The 27,095-nt window shown below is 35.2% G+C and overlaps 1 protein-coding gene and 1 non-coding gene across 3 annotated transcripts in view; both read right to left on the bottom strand.

The window, feature by feature from the left end:
* The window catches only part of RPRD1A (regulation of nuclear pre-mRNA domain containing 1A), a 72,568-nt gene that overhangs the window by 39,843 nt on the left and 5,630 nt on the right, over positions 1-27,095 (bottom strand). For both annotated transcript variants that reach the window (XM_007167085.3, XM_057527205.1), the window contains exon 2: positions 257-386. In XM_007167085.3, the coding sequence (XP_007167147.1) occupies positions 257-386 (130 nt within the window). The remainder of the gene's footprint in view (positions 1-256; positions 387-27,095) is intronic.
* Positions 13,247-13,376, bottom strand: LOC114235732 (small nucleolar RNA SNORA11). Its single transcript, XR_003621836.1, has one exon. It is a non-coding gene; the product is annotated as a small nucleolar RNA SNORA11 (small nucleolar RNA).

Genomic DNA, 27,095 nt, shown 5'->3' with positions numbered 1-27,095 from the left:
TGCTTTTGGTTACTTAAGGAAAAGGTGAAATTCAAATACTCCAAATGCCCACCTTAGTAACAGCTCAAAAAATTTTTCCTTCACAGCAAGTATTTAACACATTTACAAATGCCATTACAGGTAAGTCTTTTCAAGTGAAAACTTCAAAGAAATATATACTCTGTTTTTTTATTTTAATGTCTTAAGGCAAGTTTTAGCAAAAGGACACATTAGGCATTTACAACAGGTTACCTAGTACCCAAAACAATTATCATACCTTGAAACATGCTTAAAAGCCTCCACTATAACTGGTGCAAAATCTTTTGTAAACTCTGGCCCCTTCCTTTTGCTGTTCTGAATGACATCATTAGCTAGGTAGAGAAAAGTAAGCTTCCTGTTTGGTTTGGCTGAAAAAAAAAAAAAAATTTAACCTAATTAAAATATCCTCACTTAATTTAGACAAACTTTCTCAATACCTGAATTAAGCAGTTTGAGAACTACGACAAACTTACTAACCTCTGTGTATTATGTTCAACCCTAGCTTCTCATTCTACTACCAAACTTAGCAAGTCATTATTCTTTAAAAGATAACTACTCTGGTTTCTGAAGATCACTCATGTGAGGAAAAAAGAGAACTTAAGAGGCAGAGCTAGTCAAAGAAATATCTGTTTCCTTACAGTTCTAAGTCGCCCAAACCACTTATCCTTGATTAGTTAGTTTTTTTTTTCCCAAAACAAAATTATTTATTTAATCCAAAATTAAAAAGAAATTGGTGGTAAGGAAATAGACTGTTACATGACACAAGATAAAAAGCCTAATTCTATATTTAAAAAAAAAAATCAAACCTTAAAAATAAAAATACTACCACCTCGTGTCGTGCACATGAGCACCACAGGGCCAGGGATCGACCAGCTGTCAGGTGGGCAGGCGGGCAGGGAGGAGGCAGAGGCCGCAGCTTGAGGGAGGCCCTGGCCCCTCCTCGCCTGTGTCTGGCAGAGCCGGTGTGAGACGAAGAGACTGTTAAGGGAAACACTGACCAAAACCGCCCGCCCTGGCCAGGCAAGATAGTAACCACTTGCATGAGTTATCTTACAACAGAAGGTCCTGGTTTGGAACGTGGAACTAACAAGTTACCACAAACCAGAAGAATTTGGGAAAGGTCAAAAGAGAGAGGAGATGCCAGTCCATACGTCCTGCCAACCTCCCAGAATCCTTCTCACTGGAATCAATCTTGGCTGAGCGATCCTTGATTGCTAGTCTTAATTATTTCCAAACTAATAGTTTTATACACAGAAATCCTCACATCTGACTATCCTGTACTCAATTTTATTAAAACTATTAAACACTACATGAAATACAGCCACTTAAGATGGTGATTGGTCATGTTATTAAAATGGTACCTTAAATCTTAACTGAATTTATGACTATTTTAATACCCATGTTGATTTAAAACTCAATATTACTGTCAAACAAAAGAATACAAAATGTAAAATAGGTTGAAAGAGACATCACTTCAATCAATTACATACTTTTTGCTTATGAAATAAATATTTGCCAAGCTAATAAAGTAAATGTTAGGGAAACCAAATGGACAAAGTTTAGATTTTTTTCCCCCCTTTGGATTACATGGCCTTAAATAACTGATTCATCTTGACAAAAATATGCCTCTACTCACTATATTCTGTGGGTATAGTCATCCTCCTAAAAGAGCAGATAAGATTTCACGAATTGCTGACCAGAATCCATTTTTTACTGGTTACAATGTTAAGTGGCATAGTAGTATTGAAAATGACTTAAGATTCATATATAAAAGGAAAACCTATTAGTTGAACACAATCTTTTATATTGACTATTTTCATAATACAATTTTACTAGAATTAAAATTGAATCATTCAAAGTTGTACAATTATATTCAGAAACAACATACTTTGTGGCATCACATTACGATGGTGTAGGCGACTTATGATCAGGACTGATAATCCAGTGCACTATTCATGTGGGCCAGTTTATTGGATTTAAAACAAATATTTGGGCAAGGTGGATTTGGTCCTCAAGATTTGAGTACTCAATTTAAAATTTAACCCACTTTTGAGTTCACATTTTTCTTTTAGGGGAAACTAGCATCCCAACCTTCTCATAAGAAACTGTAAAATACTGAGTCACAACTGATCAGACCTTACAAACCTGTGCCGCCCACTGCATAACCTGGTTTGCCTGTCTAAAGCTGCAGCCCACCAATTTTCGTGCTTTTGAAAGTTGCTGGCATAGAATAAAGATAAGGGAGAGATGGCAATAACAGAGACCAATTTCTGATTCTTCTGGCTTGTCTGGTTAGTCAAGCCATAGAGTATAACTGGTTAAGATACCAGGACCCTTTCCCATGAAAATGATAATAATGGTAACTTTCCCAGTATTCAACCCTATCTTTTTTTTTTTTTTTTGTACCTACCCCTGCCTCTGCCCACAAAACCCCACACAAAGAAAAGGTCTTATTTAATCCAAGTATTAAAAGTATTATTTAATCCAAGTATTTGCCTTCTTAGCATCAAAATGAGTTTAAATACTCAAATCTGTTCTAAGCACTTTATATATATAGATATATATATATATATATAAAACCTAACTTAATCCATATAATGTAAGGTACCATTATTATCTGCATTTGGCAGTTGAATAAAAATAGACATCAAAAAGGTTATCCGCCCACAGTGAAATAGACAGGAAGGGATCAGCCATGATTTGACTCCTAAAAGTCCAACTCCAAAGCATTCCCTCTTTACAAATGGACTATGCCTACTGTCATAAATGAAAGAGGATATTACCTTTAGAGAAGATTTAGTAGCAACTCAACCAAAATATTTTAGAATGTTAGCACTATTATTCACAACAGCCAAAAAGTGGAAGCAATCCAAGTGTCTGTCAAAAGATGAACGGATAAGCAAAAGGTGGTATATACATACAAATAGAATACTACTCAGCCTTAAAAAGAAAGGACATTCTGACACATGCTACAATATGAATGAACCCACAGGACATCAAGTTAAGTGAAACAAGCCAGTCACAAAAAGACATATACTGTATGATTCCATTTATATCAGGTGCCTAGAATAGTCAAATTCAAAGAAAAAGTAGAATGGTGATTGCCAGGGGCTAGGGTGAGGGAGATATGGAGAGTTACTGTTTAATGGGTATAGAGTTCCAGTTTTATAAGAGGAAAAGAGTTCTGGAGATGGATGCTAATGATAGTTGCATAACAGTATAAATGTACTTAACACCATTAAACTTCACACTTAAAAATGATTAAAGTGGTCAATTTTTTGTTATGTTTATTTTACCACAAACATTTAAAAGTATACATTTTACACTGTTTTTAAAATTTGTGAGCTACTAATCTCTTGAAAATAATTCAGAATCACTTCTGCAATGTACACTAAAGTAAAAATTTTCAAGATTTCAACATACATTTCCCAGTATATTCCAAAGAATGAACTCTGTACCAGGAGCATGGCTTTAGTATGGAATCCAAATACCAAAACATCATTTTCATTTCTTTCCTTGTGGAACCCAGGCTAAAATATGAGAAAAACTAGAAATTGCCATAAATTATACCCTTTTCCAAATTTTCAGGGAAAAAAGTTTACTTCCATTTAAAACTTTATGTAGAACAAATAATAAACTAATGCAACAAATCACAACAAGCAATTACAGAAGAAAATCACAAAATGATTTTCAAATAAATTTTTATAAGTTATAAATAACAGAGCCATAAATTGTTACTAAGACATGCAAAGTTAACAGAAAGGGCAAACAAGCCATTTCATAATTTCTTAAAGAAATAACTCTATTGGCAACATAATATAAGGCTAAATAATGGGTCTGATGTAATCAACTTCTACGTTTTTACTGTTCACAGGTTCCTTATAAAGACACCTATTTTCCCAATCTTCCATTCAATTTAACTAGCGTTTATTTAATGTTTGCTATGTGCCAGGGACCATGCTGGGCACAGACCAAAAATAACCCTTCCTGTTCAATCAGGAGTTTGCAAGCACCATGCAATCTGGCACATGATAGGTCACATGACTAAGTAGGTTAGTTCTTTTTTAAATTCTTTCTCTCCACTAATATATGACACCACCACTGAAAGCAACCATAAATTCAATATTATATCCCTGTTAGTCTGTGTGTATACTGCTATGTTTGTACCAATATAAGCCAAGTAAGGACTAGTCAATGTATTGTGAGAAACCATTTTCTTATATCTCACCTCACTGAACTAAATTTTAAGCTCCTGTAGGTACTAAGTATAGCCCTTTTCCAGGGGCCTTGTATATGAATAGGTACATCAAAACAAATAATAATAATAATAATAATAATATCTGGCTGGCTAATATAAGAGAACATAGTATTACCTAAAAAGTTGAGCATACTCCCCAAAAAGGGCGATACAAGTTTAGTTCATCACACAAGTAAGAAATGGATACACAATAATTCACAAACAATTCAAATAAGGATCAATTACAAAGCTTCAGAAAGAAGAATCCAGACTAGTAAACAATAGGAAACAAACTTATTCAAAGGATTACAGAAATGCCATCTAGTCTCACTAATTCATACTGAGTTCATAATCTAGTTTTACTTCTTCATAATCAGAAAGTGATAGGATCATTACTTATTTTCTTACACTGTTCAGACCATATGCCTACTTGTTTTGATATGATACAGAATATCATAATCTAATTTAAACACTGTGTTTTTATGTAGATTGAAATTTACAACCACAGTAGATGATAATGCTGATAAATACAACAAATAGCTAAAAAAAATTTGTTTTATCTGTAAACACAGGAACCTTCTTTCCAAGGGAAGCATTCTATATAGAGAGGCAGCAAAAAAATTTAATAAACAAATATATATATATACACACACACACACATGCACGTACACACACACACCAATGAGCATTACTGCAGTTCTTATAGAAGGGCATCAGAAGAAAAGCCATTATCTTGAAACAAAAATTTATTAAGGATTTATTAACAACTGTTGGACAGCCTTATTTATTTATTTCCCTGATAAACTGAATCACAGACTAGAAAACATGTTCATATGGATGGATAGGTGGCTGTAAGGCAGAAACTGCTTTAACTTAGTTATATTCTTTGCCACAGAAAATGCATAATCAACAGATGGTTCTTGAATGGATTCTATCGATCCTGGACAGGACAAACAGTTCAGTCAGACACAGATGGCTGCTTCTTAATGGCTGAGGTGGGTGAAAAATGGATAGAGCTGGCATACTCCTGTATCACTGCCAGGATGCCTCACACTTTTGGTAGCCCATCCCTTGCTTAAAATCCTTCAAAGATTTTCTACTGTTCTCCAGATAACATTTTAAATCCTTAACATGAACCAAAGGCCCAAAAAGGTCTGTCTCCACCTCTACACTACTCTCTCTTCATGCCCAGCACTACTACTCCTCCAATTTCCCCAACTCCTACCCATGCTTTAGACCTCAGTTAAATGGTTTCCTCTAATTTTTCCCTGACCACCCACTACACATAGGTTAGGCAGCCCTGACATGCTCTCTCATACCACCTCATACTTTTCCTATGGAGCATTTACTCCAACTATAATTGTTTTTATTTAATCTGGTGCTTCCCAACTAAATTCCATCTAAAGCAACAATTGTCAGTCTCATCTACTAATCTATGGAATCAAGGCTAGTAGCTGATTCATAATTTGCTCAACATTTACTAAATCAATAAATTTTGGCCTAACCTATGTCTTTAATTATTTGTTCTACTAATTTAGCTTCTGGTCTTAACCTCACCCAGCAGCTGAAAGGGGAACACATGTAAAATTAACACTACTTTCAGAAACCTCAACTTCAAATTCTGATTATGGAAGACAAACTTTCTTACAGGTCTAGCACTCTTTCTTATTTTCAGTGTATTGAGTTCAAATATTTTCCTTTCACCTCCTCCATTCTAGAGTTCTCACAAATCATAACCCCATAGAAAAATACGCAAGTAGTGTGAAGGGGAAGGCCAAAAAGTACAAATGTTAAGCAATTTAAACCAACTATCATTTTCTACCTGTTAAATTGATCAAGATGAACGTCTGACACTAACTAAAGTTGGCAAGAATATGGGTAAGATTATCACCTTTAGATACCTTCAGACATTGTGATTAAAATATAAATTAGTGAGACTTCTTAGAAAAATAATTTGGCAATATCTATGAAAAATGTAAACGCACAAATCCCTTGATCCTGCAAATTTCACTTCTAGGAATTTATCCTATGGGTATCTTCTCATAAATGCACAAAGAAATCACTAAGGATATTAATGATAAAACACAAAAGAGAGAACTAATTAAATCATGGTACATTCATACAATCCTACTCTATAGCTGTTAAAAAATGAGATCGATTTATATAAAAATATAGAAAGATATCTAATAGTATTGAATTACACACATCCAAACAAACACACACATACATAGTAGATAGCTTTACTCTGGGGGAAGATCAAGAAAGAATTTAAGGGGGATCAAGAGTTACCAACAAAGAAGTCATAACAGGGAAACATATGAGCTATAGATTAAATGATTAACTTGAGCCTCCATGCTGAAAAGGGCTTCTGGGTAGTACTGACGTGGCGCTCCACCAACTGACTTTGTCCTGCAAGTCCATTTACCCACGATCTCTCCTGTCTCAATGTCTGGTTTAAAAAAACACTCCACCTAGGCCCAGACAAATGGACATCTTTCCCATTCTAAAAGGCCCAAGGCAATTCTGCTTCCTCAAATTTTAAAAACCTTCATTTTGGTATATGCAACAAATGAATTCTTAAAATCTTGAAAAGCACAAACTTCATCCCGGACCATAACACCACTATAAAAAAGACACTGTGAACTGGAAGAGTTCTAAAGAATACACATCACATTGTATATTCACATTATGCTTATAGAGTGGAACTGAAACTAAAACTTTTTTGGCCGATTAAGAATATCTATAAAATAATATTGACTAGTTTCTTATGACCTAGGCACTGTTCTAAAAGTTTATTACGTATCTCATTTAGTCTTCAAAACAACCCTACAGAATAAGTTATTATCCCCATTTACCAATGAAAGAAGTATTAAAGTAATTAAATGCACTCAAAGAAATGCACTGAAATCAAGCAACACATACTACGGTCCCTAAATAACATTTTGTTAATAAAAGCAGGAACTACATAAGATGAGCCTGTAACATCTCGTCGTGATAGAAAGTAAGAAAGCTATTTTAAAAACTACCAAGGTTGTATCCAAAGGACACAAGTAATGCCCCAAGATGCTGCCACTGGCAAAAGAGTATCAAAAAGAACGACTACAATGGTCTGAAACACAAACAGCTAAAAATCCATAAGTTCATAAAAAATACTTAAAAAAAAAAAGGTTGCTAAAGAACTAATTCAGCTGGCAAGGGGGAAAAAATAAGCCATTTATCCTCCTTTTCCTGGATGAACTGTATTTCAGAGTCAACAATGGCTGATGAAGAAAGTTCTTATGCAACAAATGCTCAAACTGCAGCATGCCTCAGAACCACTTAGAGGGCTTGTTAATACACATATAACTGGTTCCTACCAATAGTTTCTGATGTAGGTCTGGGATAGGACCCAAGAATTTGCATTTCCAACAAATTCCCAGGTGATATTGATGCTGCAGAGGCCTACACTTTTTGAGAACCACTGTTAGAGAAGAATTCTGCATAATAAACACAGAAAGAATAAAAGAATTAGAAATTCATAATTTTGCAACTCCTGGTAAAATAAGGAGTCTAACCATCCACCATCAGAAGCTGCTAAAATCACTGGGTGAAAGGTGATGAGGAACTTTATAATGGATTCATAATGATAACAACTGAATCCACTGATCAATCTCATCCCTAAATATAGAACAACTTGACATTAGGTATCTCTTAATGTGATGCAGCAGGAAGTGCATAACACAGGCAATGCAGTATGCTTTGGGAATGACACCATAAGGACGGAATTACCCAAATGTCTAAGGAGGGAAATTCTATAGTCCATGCGACACAGTCTCCTCAACAAGTAAACTGCATGAAAAAAATGTGGGGGGAGAGGGGACACAAATTAAAGAGAACTGTTAACCAAATGTCATGAGTGGACCTTTTTGGATTCTACTTTGAACATTAACTATAAAGAGACATTTTTCAAGGAAACTAGGATACTGAACATGGACTAGGTTCAAAAAAAATCAAAAATCAAAGTTAACTTCGTTAGGTGTGACAGAGCTCTTACAATTACATTAAAATTTTAATATAAGGCTTAATTTATCTATTATAAATATATACTGACATATGTGTTTTAAATGGTTTGAAGTGTGGGTTTTGCTTTAAGAAAAAAAAAAAAAGGAAAAAAAGTAGGTATCAGGGTAGGAAAGATTTAGGTAGATGAAACCAGAAAGGTATAACGTTAGTAACGCTGCAGCTGGGTGATGGGTTCATGGAAGTTCAAAATCTTATTGTCTTTACTTACTTTTTTATATAATTTTAAGTCTATCATAAACAGTTAATTTAAAAATTAAATAAAAATTGAGCATAAAAAGTGAAATCTTCCTTTCATCTCCACACCCTCACCATGAATGAGTTAATTATTTAGTATGTGTATCCTTTTCATACCATTTAATGTGCCTTTGCAAATACTATATACTTATTCACATATACACAGATACACACATACACAGAATTTTTTCTTCAGTAAGATCATGTTACACATAACGTTTTACAGTTTTCTTCACACTTCATATATCCAAAGCATTTTTGTGTTCATAAACAGATCTCTTACAAACTCTCTTTAAGAGCCTCATTCCTTTTAATAACTACTTAGTCACATGGTGTATATATATATATATATATATATATATATATATATATAAGTTGTTTCAAATCTTTAATACCTTTATGTTTGTAAACCTGAGCAAGTATTTCTATAGGATAGATTCTGACAGGCAGAGGTGATAGGTTAAAAGGTATGCAGTTTAAATTTTGACAGATATTGTCAAGTTGCCCACCAAAAAGGCCAACTGTTTGAACTCCTACCACATGAAAATGCTCATTTCCCTACATCAACATAATACTATTAATATTTAAGATCTTTGCCAATCTCTCGGGAGTAAAATGATCCTGTTTTTATTTGCAATTCCCTATAAATTACTAAAGCTGATTTCTCAGTCATTTATATTCCTTCATTTCTAAATTGAAGGAATTCAATTCAAGTTCCCCACTCACATCATGTTCCCCATTTTACTACTGAGCTGTTTGTTTTTTATCAACTCACAGGAGCATTTTATACGTTATGCATATTAGCTTTTTCCTGTTTTAGGTAGTGCAAATATTTTCTCCAAATCTGTTGCTTAAATTAAAATTTGATATTTTCTGCATTCAGGGATTTTATAACTTTATGTAGCCAAATCTATTTCCTATATGACTCATGGCCTATATTGTATTTAGAAAGTCCTTTCATGATCCAAAACTAGAAATGATTATAAATATGTATTTTTCTTACATGACTCCATAGTTGATTCTTTTCAATGTTATATCTTTAATTCAACTGGAATAATTTCATATGATATTAGTTAGGAATCTAAGAATCATTTATTAATATTCCATCTCTTATCACATGAGTTTCAAGTGTCTAATTTACCAAATGCCCACATAAAATACGTCTTCTCACAAATCTCTACTCTGTTCCTTTCATATGTATATTTCTCTTCCTCTACCAACATCATACTCTTCTAATTTCAATGTCTTTACAGTCTGCGTGGATACCTAAAAGGGCACACTACTTCCATTATTGTTTTCCCTTCAAAACTGTCAAAATTCACAAGACAAAGATTGCCTTGGCTCTTCCTCCACATTCACTTTTCCCAATGATCTATAGATAAAATTTCTTACAGACTGCCCTGAATTTACAGATTAATCTGGGAATATCTGACCTCTCTGCAATCAATTTTTACTTAGCAGTTTTACATACTACTGTACTTTAAAACACATACAACAAATGTATGTTTTAAACCGATAAAAAGTAAAATTTAGTGTTTAGCATACAGTTACATTAAAATAAGCTTGTTAAAATACTAACACAACAGGCAAACCTGAAAATATCCTATAATATCAAAGACAAGAAAATACTGGTAGAAAACACTAGTCTCAGAGTTCCAAATGATGTGTACCAATTCCAATATAAAGCCCAATTTGTAGAGGACTTCTGCTTCTGAGAAGATAGAGCAGACATACTTTTCCCTATTCCTCCTGCAAAGCACAACTACAAATCCTAGACATTATAAATAAACCAAACATAGGAAAAGAAAAGGTAGCAGACTGGCTAGGGACCTTGGGAGTTCAACACGAGGTGAGTTCCCAGAGTTTTCATTTTGCCTTATATATCTCAGATTCAAAGTTGAAGAGGCCAGCAACCCAGAAATCCTAACAGGTGTAGATATAAAAAGTTCCAACAAAAGTCTTCTCACTCTTGTCAAAGGAGCAGGAAAAGGGCAGCCTAGCAAGACAGAAAAGTTTTAGAAAATACCCTATCTACTCCAACCAAACACACCGCAGAAAGGAAAAGAGAAAAAAGAAAAATCTGTGACCCCACTCACATCCACACCAGCAAAGGCTGTAATGTGGAAGCCCAACACCTCTCCAGAGTAGTGTCAGAGAAGGCAAAGGAGGGAGCCTGGGCTTCTACCCCACCCAGCAGTAAGGAGGCACTCCTCACTGGGGTGGTGTCACAGAAGGCCTAGTGGAAAGTCAGCACCTCCACCGTGGCCCAGCAACTCTGTGGTCTCAGTGGAAGTCTCATGGGGAGCCAGAACTCCCACTCACACCCAACAGTAACAAAGAACATCTCCTTCCCCTGATGGGGTAGTGTCAGAGAAACCCAGCTAAAACAGGATTAAGTAAGGTCCAGAGTCTTATAATATAATACAAAAAAATCTATGGATCAAGCAAAATTTCCATCATACCAAGTACCAGGAGTCTCTCAAACTGAACGAAAAAAGTCAGTCAATAGATGCCAACACTAAGATGACAGAGATTTGAGAATTATTGACAAAGATTTTAAGGCAGCCATCATAAAAATGCTTCAACTAGCATATGCAAATATGTTGAAAATACAAAATTTGTGGGATAAAGCTGAAGCAGTGCTGAGAGAAACTTGCAGCACTAAATGCACACACTAGAAAAGATGAACAAGTCTAAAATCAATAATCTAAGCTCCCACCTCAAAAACCTAGAAGAAGAACAAAATAAACACAAGGAAGCATGAGGAAATAATAAAAGTAAAAAATAAAATAAAATAAAATTGACACATAAAAATAAAGAAAAAGCTGCTTCCCCCACCCCAGTTTTTTGAGATATAATTGACACACAGCACTATATCAGTTTAAGATGTACAGCATAATGGTTTGGTTTACATATACTGTGAACTGATTACCACAGTAAGTTAACTATCATCTCGTATAGACGCAAAAACAAAAAGATAAAAAAATTTTCTTCTCCTTGTGATGAGACCTCTTAGGCTTTATTTTCTTAACACTGTCATACATATCATACAACAGTGTTAATTATAGTCATCATGTTGTACATTACATCCCTACTACTTATTTATCTTAGAACTGTTAGTTTGTACCTTTTGACCACCTTCTTCCAATCCCCCTCCTACACCTCGACCTCTGGCAACCACAAATCTGTTTTCTTTTTCTGAGTTTGGGTTTGTGGCTTTTTTTTTTTTTTTAAAGATTCAACATATAAGTGAGATCGTACAGTATTTCCTTCTCTGATTTATTTCACATAGCATTACGTCCTCAAGGTCCATCCACATTGTTAAAAATGGCAGCATTTCCTCACTTCTTTAAGGCTGAATGATATTCTGCTCTGTGTGTGTGTGTGTGTGTGTGTATGTATATGTATATATCTCACAACTTCTTTATCCATTCATCTCTCGATAGACACTCAGGTTGTTTCCATGTCTTGGCTATTATATCAGTTGTATTTCAATATATTAGGAATAAATATGAGAAAAATAAAATTAAAAATACAATACCCCTTTAAATTGCTCAAAATAACTGAAATACTTCAGTGTAAATAAAACAAAACACGTACAGGACTTGTATGCTGAAAGCTACGTAATACTGATAAAAAAGAGTCAAAGAAGATCTAAATAAATGGAGAAATATACCATGTTCATGGATTAGAAGATGTTACATAATAAAGAGGTCAATTTTCCCTAAACTGATATGCAGGATTAATGCAACTCTTATCAAAATCCCAGCAAAATAATTTTTATTGATATAGACCAGATTATTCTAAAGTCTATAGACAAAGGCAAAAGAACCAGAGTAGCTAAAACAATTCTGCAAAGGAATACAGTGGAAGGAATCAATCTACCCAATTTCAAGACTTATCATATAGCTATCAAGATTACCTGTGGCATTGGTGGAGGGAGACACACATGGATCAATGGAATAGGACAGAGAACCCAGAAACAGACTCACACAAATACGCTCAAGTCAATTTTTTTTTCTTTTTAGATTAATTTGTGCTTTTATTTGCCAGTATAACTACAGTAACCTGCAAACTTTTTTATTCTAAAAATCACATTTTACATCACAGTCCAACAAACACACACATATATAATGTGTATACATATATAAAAGTGAAACAAAGGTTTTGCCAATAACGTCTACCCTGAGTGTTAATTCTTTTTAAGACTTTTTTTTTTTAACTAAGGCTGAACTGCACTGACACATCATAATCACCAAAATCCCTAGTTCATCTTAGGGTTCGCTTTATGAAGTGAATAGTGTTGCACGTTCTATGGGTTTGGACAAAAGTATGACGACATAAAATCATTATAATGTCATACAAAGTATTTTCACCGCTCATAAAAACTTCTGTATTCTATGTATTCATCTCCCCTCCCCCCCAAACTCCTGGCAACCACTGATCTTTTTATTGTCTCCATTGTTTTGCCTTTTCCAGAATGGCATATAGACGGAATCTATTTTTCTTTTTTCCTTGAAGAGAGGGGTTCAAAGCCTTTATGCCTGTAACACCACTCATGGCCCAGCCACACGTGGACCGGACAGGCTCCAGGTGGCAAACAAACACCCCCACTAAATACTGTAGCTTTCCTTCCAGTACTGTGCCCCATCCCACCGGTCCTGCCCAGCAGCCACGTGGAGGTGAATGGGGGATACGTGTTGGGTATATGTTCATAGGAAGGCCACAAGTTTTGTGCCCCTTGTCACAATGAACCCTGATTCCTGTCGGGTGTGTTGTAAACAGACGAGCCATTTCTTCAGACCCCCTGCTCTGAGCACACCCCCTCAAGTCAATTTTGATAAAGGAGCAAAGCAATTCAATAAAGGAAAGACAGCCTGCCTTTTCAACAAATGGTGCTGGAGCATTTGAACCCTGACCTAAATTTCACACCTTATATAAAAATTAACTCAAAATGGATCATGGACTTAAATGCAAAACTATAAGTATTTTAGAACAAAACACAGGGAAAAAAATCTTTGGAATCCAGGCCTAAGCAGAGTTCTTAAACTTGACACTAAAAGTATAACACATAAAAGAAAAATTCAATCAACTGGGGTTAAATAGGGGTGTGCCGGGATTGAGGTGGATGTGGCTATTAAAAGGCAACATGAGGGTTCCTCGTGGTGATAGAAATATTCCATATTTTGACTATATCAACATCAATATCTCAGTTATGATGTTTTGCAAAATCTATAATTATAGAGATTTTATTTTAAACTAGTTTTCCATGATGCTTTCATTGGGGGAAGCTGGAAATGGGTAAACAGGACCTCTCTGTATTATTTCTTACAACTGAATGTGAATCTGTAGTTATAGAAAAATAAACAGTATTTTTAAAAATTTCATGTTACGTCCTCTAGTTTTGAAGCTAAAAAATCACTACAAAAGCACTCCCAGAAGAGGGTGGTTTAAACAAAATCCAGTGTTCACTCTACATATTTATTTATAAACATTAATATCAATTTCAGTGACTTAGCTCCAAAAGAATCTGAAAGCTAAAGCTTTAAAAATGAAAACAATTACTACATTAACCTAGGCAAGACAGAGATGGACTAAAAGAAAATTAATGCAAAGTACCCATGGTCTCTGTTAATCTGAGAACAGCTCTCAAACTTTCTGGTTTCAGGACCCCTTCATACTCTTACAAATTCTTGAGAACCCAAAAAAACTTTTGTTTATCCACCAATACTTACCTTATTAAAAATTAAAACAGAGGAATTCTTAAGACATGCACTAGTTCATTTAAAAACAATTTTTAAAATATGTTAACATAAATAACATTTGTTTAAAAAATATATTTCCACCAAAAAAATTTTAAGTGAGAGGAGTCATACTGTTTTATGTTTTTGCAAATCTCCAGTTCACCAGAATACAGCTGGATTCTCATATCTGCTTCCCTATTAAACATACCACAGTATACTGTTTTAGTAAAAGTAATGTAAAAAAAGAGCAGACCACACCCAAATATAAACTTGGTAAGAGAAAAGTGTTTTAACAGTCTTTACAGATAATTATGGATATTCTTTGAAACTACACCAAAATCCAACAAGTTGTAGTTTTTAAAAAGATTCTAAATTGTAATATGGAATCTGAAAACATATCAATGAACTGCTAAAACTCTCTTACATTAAAATACTTTAAGCTACCAGGCTCTTTGAATGGATCTTTGACTCCTGTATAATTTTGTAACATCATGCATTAGTCTTTTGAAAAATACTGATTTGCTGAGTTACACAAACATTCCAACTGCTGAAACATTTTATTAGGCAATATAAAAAAATCACATTTGTAAGTATCACTATTGATTTCACTGGAAAAGTGTTTAAAAGCATTGGAAAGTTGTCAGGCTCATGAAAGCACATTTGAGTTTTTCAAAACTAATTTTTGCTTGAAAACTTGAATTTTATAATGGGCAACAAATACTGTCAGTTGTCTTCCTTGATGAAACAGGTTCATTATATTCATTTTTTTGAGAAAACATCTGCCAAATATCCGTGTCTGAATAATCACAGTTTCTCTTGTCATTTTTTCAAATAAAATGGTGCTCCGTGAAAAAAGCATCTGGTTTAGCTCACAACTCAATCACACAGGCATATTTCCTCCAGAATGTTCAGTATACGGTACTTTATGTAGACTTCTCATTTTGTCACACAGATTATTAAAAAGATATGTAATCACCTCTAATGCAATACTCAATAGTCAAAGACTGACAGCTTTTCCCCTAAGATCAGGAAAAAGAGAAGGATGTTCACTTTTACCACATTAATTCAACACAGTATTGGAACTTCCAGCCATAGCAGTTAGGTAAGAAAAAGAAATAAGACATCCAAATTAGAAAAGAAGAGGTAAAATTATCTCTGTTCACAGATGTTACTTGTATAAAACCCTAATGAGTCCAAAAAAACTGTTAGAGCTAATAAATGAATTCAGCAAAGTTGCAGAATACAAAACATTCAAACATGAATTGCATTTCTATAGATTAACAATGAATGATCCAAAAAAGAAACTAAGAATTCTACTTACCATTATATCAAAAAGAATAAAATACTTAGAAATAAGTTTAACCAAAGAGGTGTAAGATTTGTACACTGAAACCTATAATAAGAAATAAAAGAAGATACAAATAAATTGATATACATCCCATTTTCATGGATTGGAAGACTTAATATTGCTAAGATAACACTGCTCAAAGCAACCTACAAATTAAATGCAATCCCTATCAAACTCCCAATGGCATTTTGGTAGAAATCGAAAAACCCATCTTAAAATTCATATAGATTCCCAAATGATCCCAAATAGCCACAACAATATTTAAAAAGAAAATTAAAATTGAAAGACTCATACTTCCTGATCTCAATACTTACTAGAAAACTATCGTAATCAGAATAGTGTAGTATAGGCGTAAGGACAGACATATAGGCCAATAAAATAGAAGAGTGAGCCTAGTGAAAAACTCTTGCATATATAGTCATCACTAGTCATCATGGAACCGCAAATTAAAACCACAGATACCACTCCATTCCGATTAGAATGCCTTTTTTCAAAACAAAAAAGAAAAAAACAGAAAATAACAGGCACTGATGAAAACGTGCAGAAATTGGAATCCTGGTGCACTGCAAGTAGGAATGTAAAATGGCACAGCTAGTATGGAAAACAGTACAGTTGTTCCTCAAAAAATTAAACATAGAGGGCTTTCCTGGTGGCACAGTGGTTAAGAATCTGCCCGCCTATGCAGGGGACATGAGTTCGAGCCCTGGTCCAGGAAGATCCCACATGCCGCAGAGCAACTAAGTCCATGTGTCACAACTACTGAGCCTGCCTGCATTCTAGAGCCCGTGAGCCACAACTACTGAGCCCATGTGTCGCAACTACTGAAGCCCACGTGTCTAGAGCCCGTGCTCCACAACAAGAGAAGCCACCGCAATGAGGAGCCCGAGCACCACAACGAAGAGTAGCCCCCGCTCGCTGCAACTAGAGAAAGCCCGCACACAGCAACGAAAGATCCAATGCAGCCAAAAATAAATAAGTAGAATAAATTTATTTTAAAAAAAATTAACATCGAATTACCATATGATTTACCAACTCCACTTCTCGGTACATACTCAAAAGAAGAAGGGACTCAAACAGATATTTGTACAACCATGTTCATACCAGCATTATTCACAATAGCCAAAAAGTGGAAGCAACCCTAGTGTCATCAACAGACAAATAAATAAAATGTGGTATATACATACAAGAGCCTTTTAAAAGGAAAGAAGTTCTGACACATGCTACAGCATGGATGAACCTTGAAGATATTATGCTAAGTTAAATAAGCCAGTCACAAAAGAATAAACTATGATTTCACTTAAATGAGGCAACTAGAGTAGTTGAATTCAAACTGACAGGAAGTAGATGGGTGGTTGCCAGGTGCTGGGAGAGAAAAGGGAATTATTGTTTAATGGGAATGGAGTTTCAGTTTGGGAAAATGAAAAAAGTTCTGGTGGTGGATGGTGATGACGGCTGCAAAACAATGTGAATGGACTTAACTGCACTGAACTGTACAATTAAAAAATGGTTAAAATGGTAAATTTATATTATGTATATTTTACCACAATAAAGAGAAAGAAAAAAAGGTTAAAACGTTAAATTTTATGTTATGTATATTTTACACAACGAAAAAAGTGCACGTGCACACACACACAGAGACACATGCACTCAAGGGTCAAGAGTTAACAAAATTAGTAATCTGAGCTACGTTGATGAGCACTGTCAGGTAAGTGATATTATATTTTTTAAGCTGTGAACGTGTGGTGTGAAAAATACAGTGATTACTGGTACAGTCTGGTGTCTCTGCCTTGACTAATGATTAGACGCTACCAGTTTTCACCTACCTTTGCTTTTACACCACCACAGAACATGCCAACACAGTGAAAAGGGCCAGGGGAGAGAGAACATCTTAGTAGTAATATGAAAACATTTTTTACCTTGTTCCATATGCCTCTTAAAAGGGTCCTGGTGATCCACCAAGGGGCATCCAGTCACCACACTTTAAGAACCACTTCTCTAAAGATGGATAAATATGGCAAGGGCAGAACAACATGACAGACTGAAAAAGCTGGAAATTTTTCAAGTCTTTCTCTCAATCAGGTAAATGTTCATAAATGGAGTTCAATATTTGCCTTAAGATGTCAGGGTTTCCCTGTTGGCGCAGTGGTTGAGAGTCTGCCTGCCAATGAAGGGGACACGGGTTCGAGCCCTGGTCTGGGAAGATCCCACATGCCGCGGAGCAACTGGGCCCGTGAGCCATAATTACTGAGCCTGCGCATCTGGAGCCTGTGCTCCGCAACAAGAGAGGCCGCGATAGTGAGAGGCATGTGCACCGCGATGAAGAGTGGTCCCCGCTTGCCACAACTAGAGAAAGCCCTCGCACAGAAACGAAGACCCAACACAGCCATAAATAAATAAATAAATAAATAAATAAATAAATAAATAAATAAATAGAAGATGTCAGACGTTCCTAATTCAGGCACTACTCTTAAAAAAAACAGCAAAACATTCTGCAATACTCCTTCTAGCTCTAAAAGTCTCAGATTCTATATACTTTGCAACATTCATTCAGTAACTCCCTCAACACATACTTACTGTGTATCTACTGTATGCTACGTTGAGGAAACAAAGGAATAGGCTCAGTCCTCCACTAATAAGAAACTCAACACAGAACCACTAAAATACTATATGTTAAATGCTATAATAATAGCAATAAATAGTACATGGAGGTGACACCACAGAAAATGTCAAGGATAAAGAGAACTGGCAAATATGAAGATAAGACCATTGAAATGGAGTCTGGGGACCAGAAAGAAAAAGAATAAAGGCAAGAGAACAGAGTAAAATGGGCCTGTGGGACACCACCAAGCCAACAAACACACATTATAGGAGTCTGAGAAAGAGAAGAGGGTGCATAAAGAATATTTGGAGAAATAATGGCCAAAAATTCCCCCAATTTTAAAAAAGACATGAATCTACGAATCTAAGAAGCTCAATGAACTCCAGGTAGGAATAACTCAGAGACCCACACTGAGAAACATTATAATCAAACTGTCCAAAGACAAAGAATTTTTGAAAGCAGCAATTAGCGACTCATTGTCATGTAAACACAAGGGAGCCTCAATAAAATTAACAATTTCTCATCAAACTGTGGAGGCCAGAAGGCTATGAGATGCCATATTTAAACCCCTGGGGGTGTGGGTGAGGTGGGGAATGTCGACCAAGAATTTTAAATCTGGCAAAACTACCTTTCAATAATGAAGAAGAAATTAAGACATTTCAAGGTAAACAAAACCTGAAGGACTTTATTGGTAGTAGACGTCTCCTACAAGAACTGCTAAAGAGAGCCTTTCAGACTGACATGAAAGGACACTAGACCTTAACTAGAAGCCATATAAAGAAATAACGAACATCAGTAAAGTATCTACATAAGTAAATATAAAAGCCAGTATTACTTTATTTTTTGGTTGGTAACTTCTCTTTTTGTTTCCTATGTGAATTAAAATAGAAATGTAGAAAATAATAGTAAGTCTGATGATGGGCACACAACATATATAAGATGTAGTTTGTGGGATTTCCCTGGTGGTCCAGTGGTTAAGACTCCGCGCTCCCAATGCAGGGGGCGCGGGTTCGATCCCTGGTCAGGGAACTAAGACCCCGCATGCTGCATACTGCACATGGTGCACTGCACAGCCAAAAACAAAAAAGCAAAAAAATGTAGTTTGTGACAACAACAATATAAAGACACATAAAAGTGCAATGTGTTTATATCATCTTTTTTAATTTTTATATTTTTTATTTTTATTTTTTTGCCCACACTGTGAGGCTTGTGGGATTTTAGTTCCCCAACGAGGGATCAAACCTGTGCCCTTGGCAATGAAAGCCTGGAGTCTTAACCACTGGACCGCTGGGTAATTCCCTATATCATCTTTTTTTTAATTGAGAGAAAGTTCACATTACATTAAATTAACCATGTTAAAGTGTATAATCTAGGAGAATTTACCATATGGCTGTGCAACTATCACCTACATCTATTTCCAAAACACTTTTGTCACCCCCAAAGACAACTCCATACCCATTAAACAGTCATTCATTTCCCATTTCTCTTCTCCACCCAGTCTCTGCCAATGACTTTCTCTCTTTGTGGATTCATCTATTCTATTGGTATCCAACAGATATTTCATATAAAATGAAATCCTACAATATGTGACCTTTTGTGTCTGGCTTCTTTCTCTTCATTTTTTCTTTTTCTTTACGCTGCTGTTGGGCCTTCATTGCTGAGCGCAGGCTTTCTCTAGTTGCAGCGAGCGGGGGCTACTCTTCGTTGCGGTGCGCAGGCTTTTCATTGCGGTGGCTTCTCTTGTTGTGGAGCACGGGCTCTAGGCATGCAGGCTTCAGTAGTTGTGGCACGTGGGCTCAGTAGTTGCAGCTCATGGGCTCTAGAGCATGGGCTCAGTAGTTGTGGCGCACTGGCTAATTGCCCCGCAGCACGTGGGATCTTCCTGGAGCAGGGACTGAACCTATGTCCCCTGCACTGGCAGGAGGATTCTTAACCACTGGACCACCAGGTAAGTCCTCACTTCATGTTTTTTAGGTTCATCCACATTGTACCATGAATCAGTATTTCATTCCTTTCTATGGCTGAATAATATTCCATTGCATGGATATACCACATAAATCTATTCATCCACTAATGGACGTTCAGGTTGTTTCCACCTTTTGAGTATTGTGAATAACACTGCTACGAGCACTCTTGTATAGTATTTGAATACCTACTTTCAATTCTTCTGAATATATACCTAGGAGTAGGATTACTGCAAGAGTGCTAGTAAAAGATGAGGAGCTGGGCAATGGGATGGGATAGCAGAGACAAACAGAATACTGCTAAAATAGCAATAAAAAAGCTGCAGGTGAGGCATGTATGAAGAGAGGGGTCAAGATAATCTTGAATTTCTGAAATTAGGCAACTGGTAGACAGTAATCCCTTTCACTCAAATAGGAAATACAGGAAGAGTAACAGGGAAGTGGGACAAGAGTGGGGAAAGATGATTAAGTGTTGCGTTGTACGTGCTGAGTTTGAGGTGCTCAAGAAATACAGTGACATTGAGACTGCTAAAAAAAAAAAAAAGAATATTGAATCATCAGCATATTGATGGAAGAAAGCAAAAATTACACCTAAAGTGTCAATTACAAATATATAAAGTGGGACTTCCCTGGTGGCGCAGTGGTTAAGAATCCACCTGCCAATGCAGGGGACACGGGTTCAATCTCTGATCCGGGAAGATTCCACATGCTGTGGAGCAACCAAGCCCATGCGCCACAACTACTGAGCCTGCGCTCTAGAGCCTGTGAGCCACAACTACTGAAGCCCACGTGCCTAGAGCCCGTGCTCCACAACAAGAGAAGCCACTGAAACAAGAAGCCTGTGCACTGCAACGAAGAGTAGCCCCCACTCGCCACAACTAGAGAAAGCCCGCACACAGCAACGAAGACCCAACGCAGCCAACAAAATAAATAAAAATAAATTTAAAAAATTTTTAAAAATAAAATAAAATAAATATATAAAGTGAAATTATTCTTAATCATTAAGCGTTTTCTATGTGCTAGTTATAGCACATCAACTGCATTTTTAAAATTCTAAAACAATAACTTGGATTAAATCCACATTATTAGTTGATTTACTAATTAAACTGTTGTAAATCTAGATTATGTACTACATTACTCAGGGTTTTCCAGAGAAACAGAACTAGTAAAGTGTGTGTGCATACACAGAAAGATATTATAAGGAACTGGTTCATGTGATTATAGAGGCTGTCAAGTCCCAAGATCTGCAGTCAGCAAACTGGAGACCCAGGAGAGCTGATGGCATAGCACTTGTCAGAAAGCAGCCTCAAGATTCAGGAAGAGCCCATGTTTCACTTTAAGTCCAAAGGCAGGAAAGAAGGCAGTCAGGCAGGACAAGTTTCCCTCTTACTCACAGAAGCGTCAGCCTTTTTGTTCCATTCCAGCCTTCAACTGACTGAAAGAGGCCCATCAACATTAAGAAGGCCAATTTGCTTTATTCACTCTACAGATTCAAATGTTTTATCTCAGCCAGGAACATCTTCACAGACATACCTAAAATACTGTTTGACCAAATATCTAAAGCCACCTGTGGCCCAGTCAATTTGACACATAAAATTAACCATCACAAGTGCTGTTCAAGATAACTCATGATTTTCTACTAAGAAAACTGAATTTTTTAGTAGTTCAGGAAAAATATGGTCCTTAACTACCCAAACCTCCTTGTTTAAAAGAATAATCTATAAAATAGAATACAGTACACATTATGATTTATTCCAATACTAAAGAGATGAAAACAGCATGTTGAATAGACAAGGATTTTTTTTAATTGTCGTGTAGTTGATTTGCAATGTTGTGTTAATTTTTGCTATACAGCAAGATGATTCAGTTATACATATATATACACATTCTTTTTTATATTCTTTTCCATTATGGTTTATCACAGGATAGTGAATATAGTTCCCTGTGCCATACAGTAGGACCTTGTTGTTTATCCATTCCATATATAATAGTTTGCATCTACTAACCCTAAACTCCCAGTCCATCCCTCCCCCGCCTCCCTTAGCAACCACAAGTCTATTCTCTAGGTCTGTGAGTCTGTTTCTGTTTCATAGATAGGTTCATTTGTGTTATGTTTTAGATTCCACATACAAGTGATATCATATGGCATTTGTCATTCTCTTTCTGACTTACTTCACTTAGTATGACAATCTCTAAGTCCATCCATGTTGCTGCAAATGGAATTATTTCATTCTTTTTTATGGCTGAGTAGTATTCCATTGCATATATGTACCACATCTTCTTCATCCATTCATAAATAGATAAGGTTTTTAAACCATGCTCTTGAAGAAGAATATTCCTTGAACTGGACCAAAATGTCATCACAAAAATCAACCAATGCAAACCATTTTCCCAATTTACAAGAAAACCAAAAACAAACAAAAACTTAATGAATATAAATGTTTTCAGTTTTAAGTGCTTTTGCATAACATGACAATCCTCTGACACTTTCTTCTATTAGCCTGTACTAGAATTAAATGAGATACATTTAGTGCAAAGTTATACAGTTATCGTAAACTTAAATGTGCATTTCGTGATGGTCTTCACAGGGCTTTACAAGGCATCATGAACTAATACCTGAACAAGTTTGAGAACCACTTACTTAAACAATTACAACAAATACATTTAGAATAAGACTGCACGGTTCTCAGCCTAAGAAGATTAGCCATCATAAAGATGTAAATTCTCGGGAATTTCCTGGCAGTCCAGTGGTTAAGACTCTGAGCTTCCACTGCAGGGGTCACAGGTTCAATCCCTGGTCAGGGAACTAAGATCCCACATACCATGCAGAAAGGAAAAAAAAAAAAAAAGATGTGAATTCTCTTTGAGCTAATAAAATACCAAAATAATTTTTTTCTTGCAAATGGCAAGTTGATTCTAGTGTTTATATGGAAAAACAAAACAAGAAGACACAAGAAAACTCTGAAAAAAAAAAAAAAAAAAAAAAGAAGAGCAATTTGCAGGCCGGCGGGGGGTTGGAGCGGGATGTCCTACTAGATGTGAAAACATAATAAAGAGTGTGACAGTGATACATGAGTAGACCGATGAATGGAGCAGAATGACAGTCTACAAATATGCCAAACACATATGAAAACTGAGTGTATGTTAAAGGAGGCATTTCAAATGGGTGGAGGTAAAAAGAACTTAAAAAAAAAATGGTGTGATAAACCAATGCCTACCACTTCTATCAGCTGAAACCGTTAAGAAAATAACAAGAATATTTAGTAACATAAATGAATATTTATAAACTGTAAGATAAACTGACACATCCTAAATGTTCATCAATAGAGTAACAGTTATATAAATTTTGGTGCATCCATAAAATGGAATACAGTGCAGTCATTTTTTTAATTGAGGCAACATAATATATATAAATACATCATAATCTGAAAGATATATTAAAAAGAAAAATAAAGCAAAAGCACAGAGAAATCTATATAATATCCAACCATTTGTCTAAACATGAAAGAGAGAAAGAAATTGTAACATATGTAGATGACTATATATGCATAGAAAATTCTGGAAGAATAAACTTAACAGATTGATTCTGGGTAAGGAAAATGGGTGGGGGGGGAAGAGTGGAAAGGAGTCTTTGTGACTTTTCAATTTTGTATTACATGCATGTTATTACCTACTAAAATATACTGTATTTTTAAAAATACACCTGGAAAGTATATAGAATGGTAATTTTTTTCTTAGTTTCTCAGTTATTATAGATATAAAAGGGACTAAGGAAAAGCTATAAAAAGAAGAACAGACTAACAGTTACCTGATAAAAGCCAAAAGTTAAGCTAGAGAACCAAAAATGACCAAATAACCTAGATGACTGCAAGGTGACTACATAAATAATTCATTATTATAATCCTCTTCATACATTTTTACAAACAAAAGGATTTAAAAAATCTTAAATCACTTAAAGTTCTTTGCAGACATAAAACATTAAAAGTCTACCTAAAATATTTACTTTATTATCCTGTCTAGTTCCAAAAAGGAGTTGTGAACTGAAATGTTACATTTAAAATGTCAAATAATCTTTGTTTGACATAAAACCACATTCAAACGATTAAAGCAACAGTAAAAACTATGTCTACATACTTTGTACAGCTCCTAGTAAATTCTTTACTTCAAATCTCAAATCAAAGAAGCCTTTCCTGATTGCCTAAACTGAGCTAGTTTCCCAATTATATTGATATTTCTCTTTTGTATCACTATGAAGTTACTAATTTAGCAGAGTCTGTTGCCCTGACTGATGTGTAAGCTGTCTCCCTTATCCACTGAATCATCCTTGTCTAGCAACAGAGCAAGAGCTCAATAGGTATTTGCTGAGTAAAGGAAACCAACAGGAGAAACTTTTACATATCAAATGAAAATTTCATTTTATTCAAAAATACACTTGTAAAATTATGAACTATAATTATGTTTGTTTAATGTAGGCGCACACCTTTATTTTTATTGGAAATTTAAGGATAATTTGCTTAAATTTTGGAGCCGTAAAAACAACAGCAAATCATCGATTTTTTTAAAAGCTGTATGTTATAGGAAAGAGACCCTAAAGAAAATTATATTATAACCCAAAGGGAAATTTCATAAATTTGGTTTAAGTTCACACTGAGTAGGAATTAACATTTTGGAAGGAATATGTCTGCTTAAGGCAAAGCAATGTGTGCTAGCCTCTTGACCTAACTACCAATAATAGGAAATGGTCTAGCTCTTAGTATCTGGTTTGTGAATTGTTGGTGGGTCCTCAAAACCCTTTCATGGAGTCCATGAACTCAGAACTATTTTCACAATAATACTAAGACATTATTTGTCTTTTTCACTCTCATCCTCTCACCTGTGTACAGTTAGTATATTCCTCAGGTTATGTGATATACATCACAAGAAGACTGAATGCAAAACCTGACATGAGAATTCAGCTGTCTTTAATTAAGACAGGCATAAAGATTTGCAAAAATGTAAAGCAATCACTCCTTTCTCTAATATTTTTAACTTATTTTTCATTAAAAACGTCATTTTATGTTAACATAAAATCAATTTAGTACCACAGTTTTAAAATAATAGTTATTAAATAAATATTTTTCAATGTTTCACTTTCTAATATAATTCCCAATAAATATAAACCACATAAATGAAAGATCTGGGGCCTTTAATAATTTTTACAAAAATAAAGGGATCCTTTAATCATACAGTCGATAATCCCTGGTCTAGACCCTGAGAATATCTATGGAACAACCAATGTGATTTTTTCAAAGAATAAATTTAAAATAAAAGAGGGAATCCATAGACGTAAAGGAACTTAAATATAATAATCAAATGCAATGAAGAAACTTTACTTGCATCCTGATTCAAATAACTGGCTAAAAAAAAAAAAGTGAGACAATCAAGGAAACAAATACTAGCTGGATATTTGATGATATTTTAAGAAATTAACTTTTTTAAAGTTGTTAACAAAGAATATAACTGTTACAGCTGGATGATGACTACACTGGGGTGCATAAAAGTCATACAGATTTGAGAAAAACAAATTCTTAGTGTAACTAACAAAATATAAACACTGTCTAACTTACTTGTTGAATTCTAGCTACAAAAAAGTATAATAGTATTGTCCAAAATAACAGTATTAGACAGTATAAAAGCCATTGAATTGTCAATTCAAAAACAGAATCTCTTCGTTTTAAGGATTTATATGACTACATGTTTTTAAAGCAGATGAAAAATGTTCTTTAACCTTTTGTATTTTTCTAAAACCAAATAGAGCATCTAAGAATATACGGTACTTATTTTAGCACCACTTACAAACCTAAAGCCATATTCATGAATATAAATGTTAATTCGACATATTTAAGAACCTTTATCAAAGGCAATATGTTGAGATTATGCAGGCTAAAACTTGGAAAAGGAAAACAACCACCTACAGGAACCCACTATCTACTTCATAACCAACACATAACCCCCCAGTCCATAATACAATATAAAGTGATAATTAGTTCCCTGAAAGATGTCTAATACAGTTTATTGATAACAAAGTGCTGATTTTAACAAGTGATTACAAATAGAAGGAAAATCTAAACTTTAGGCAGTTTAATTGTTGCCAGTTGGAGAAAAACCGCAACAAGCACTCAAGGGCTGAACATTCTCAGGTTTGGCTCTTTGCATTCGAAGCTATTTCTTGCCTCAGCATCTTCACATACCCCAGTAGCTGAATACCTCCTCCCCACTTACGGAATAGCTGGTTCAGAGAGGTCTTTAATTGAAGGTCACCTTACAGAGATCATTTCCCTCACCATCTAACTACTTAAGGTTCTCCTCCCTTAAATGCACTTAATACAAAATTTATATTTACAATTTTCTTGTTCATTGTTTGCCCTCCCCATGAGACTACAAATTCTATGAGGGCAGGGACCAACTTTCTTTCTTTTTATTTATTTTTTTAATTGAAATATATTTGACATATAAATATATCCCTGCCGGTCCAGTGGTTAGGACCCGGCACTTTCACTGCTGTGGCCCGGGTTCAATCCCTGGTCAGGAAACTAAGATCCCGCAAGCCACGCGGCATGGCCAAAACAAAACAAAATGTTGTTTTATTACTGGAATATATCCAATGCTAGACATATATAAGATAATAAATACAGGGTGAATTAACATACTCTAAAGGGCTGAGTAAGTGTAAAGGACTCAATCAACTAGACTACTGAAAGCAGCAACTCTAATCAACTGCAAAGAACTTCCTCCTACCTATTCTCTTTCTACAACTCTTGCAGAGATCTGTTGTTCTTGTACTTGCATGTAGGCAAGAGCCTAGTGTTTGCATGTAGGAAAGAGCCTGTCAGTGTTGTTTCGTAAATTC

The sequence above is a fragment of the Balaenoptera acutorostrata genome, chromosome 13 (assembly GCF_949987535.1).
Source record: "Balaenoptera acutorostrata chromosome 13, mBalAcu1.1, whole genome shotgun sequence".
In the NCBI taxonomy this organism is placed as follows: domain Eukaryota; kingdom Metazoa; phylum Chordata; class Mammalia; order Artiodactyla; family Balaenopteridae; genus Balaenoptera; species Balaenoptera acutorostrata.
This window is presented reverse-complemented; position numbering and strand designations above follow the sequence as displayed.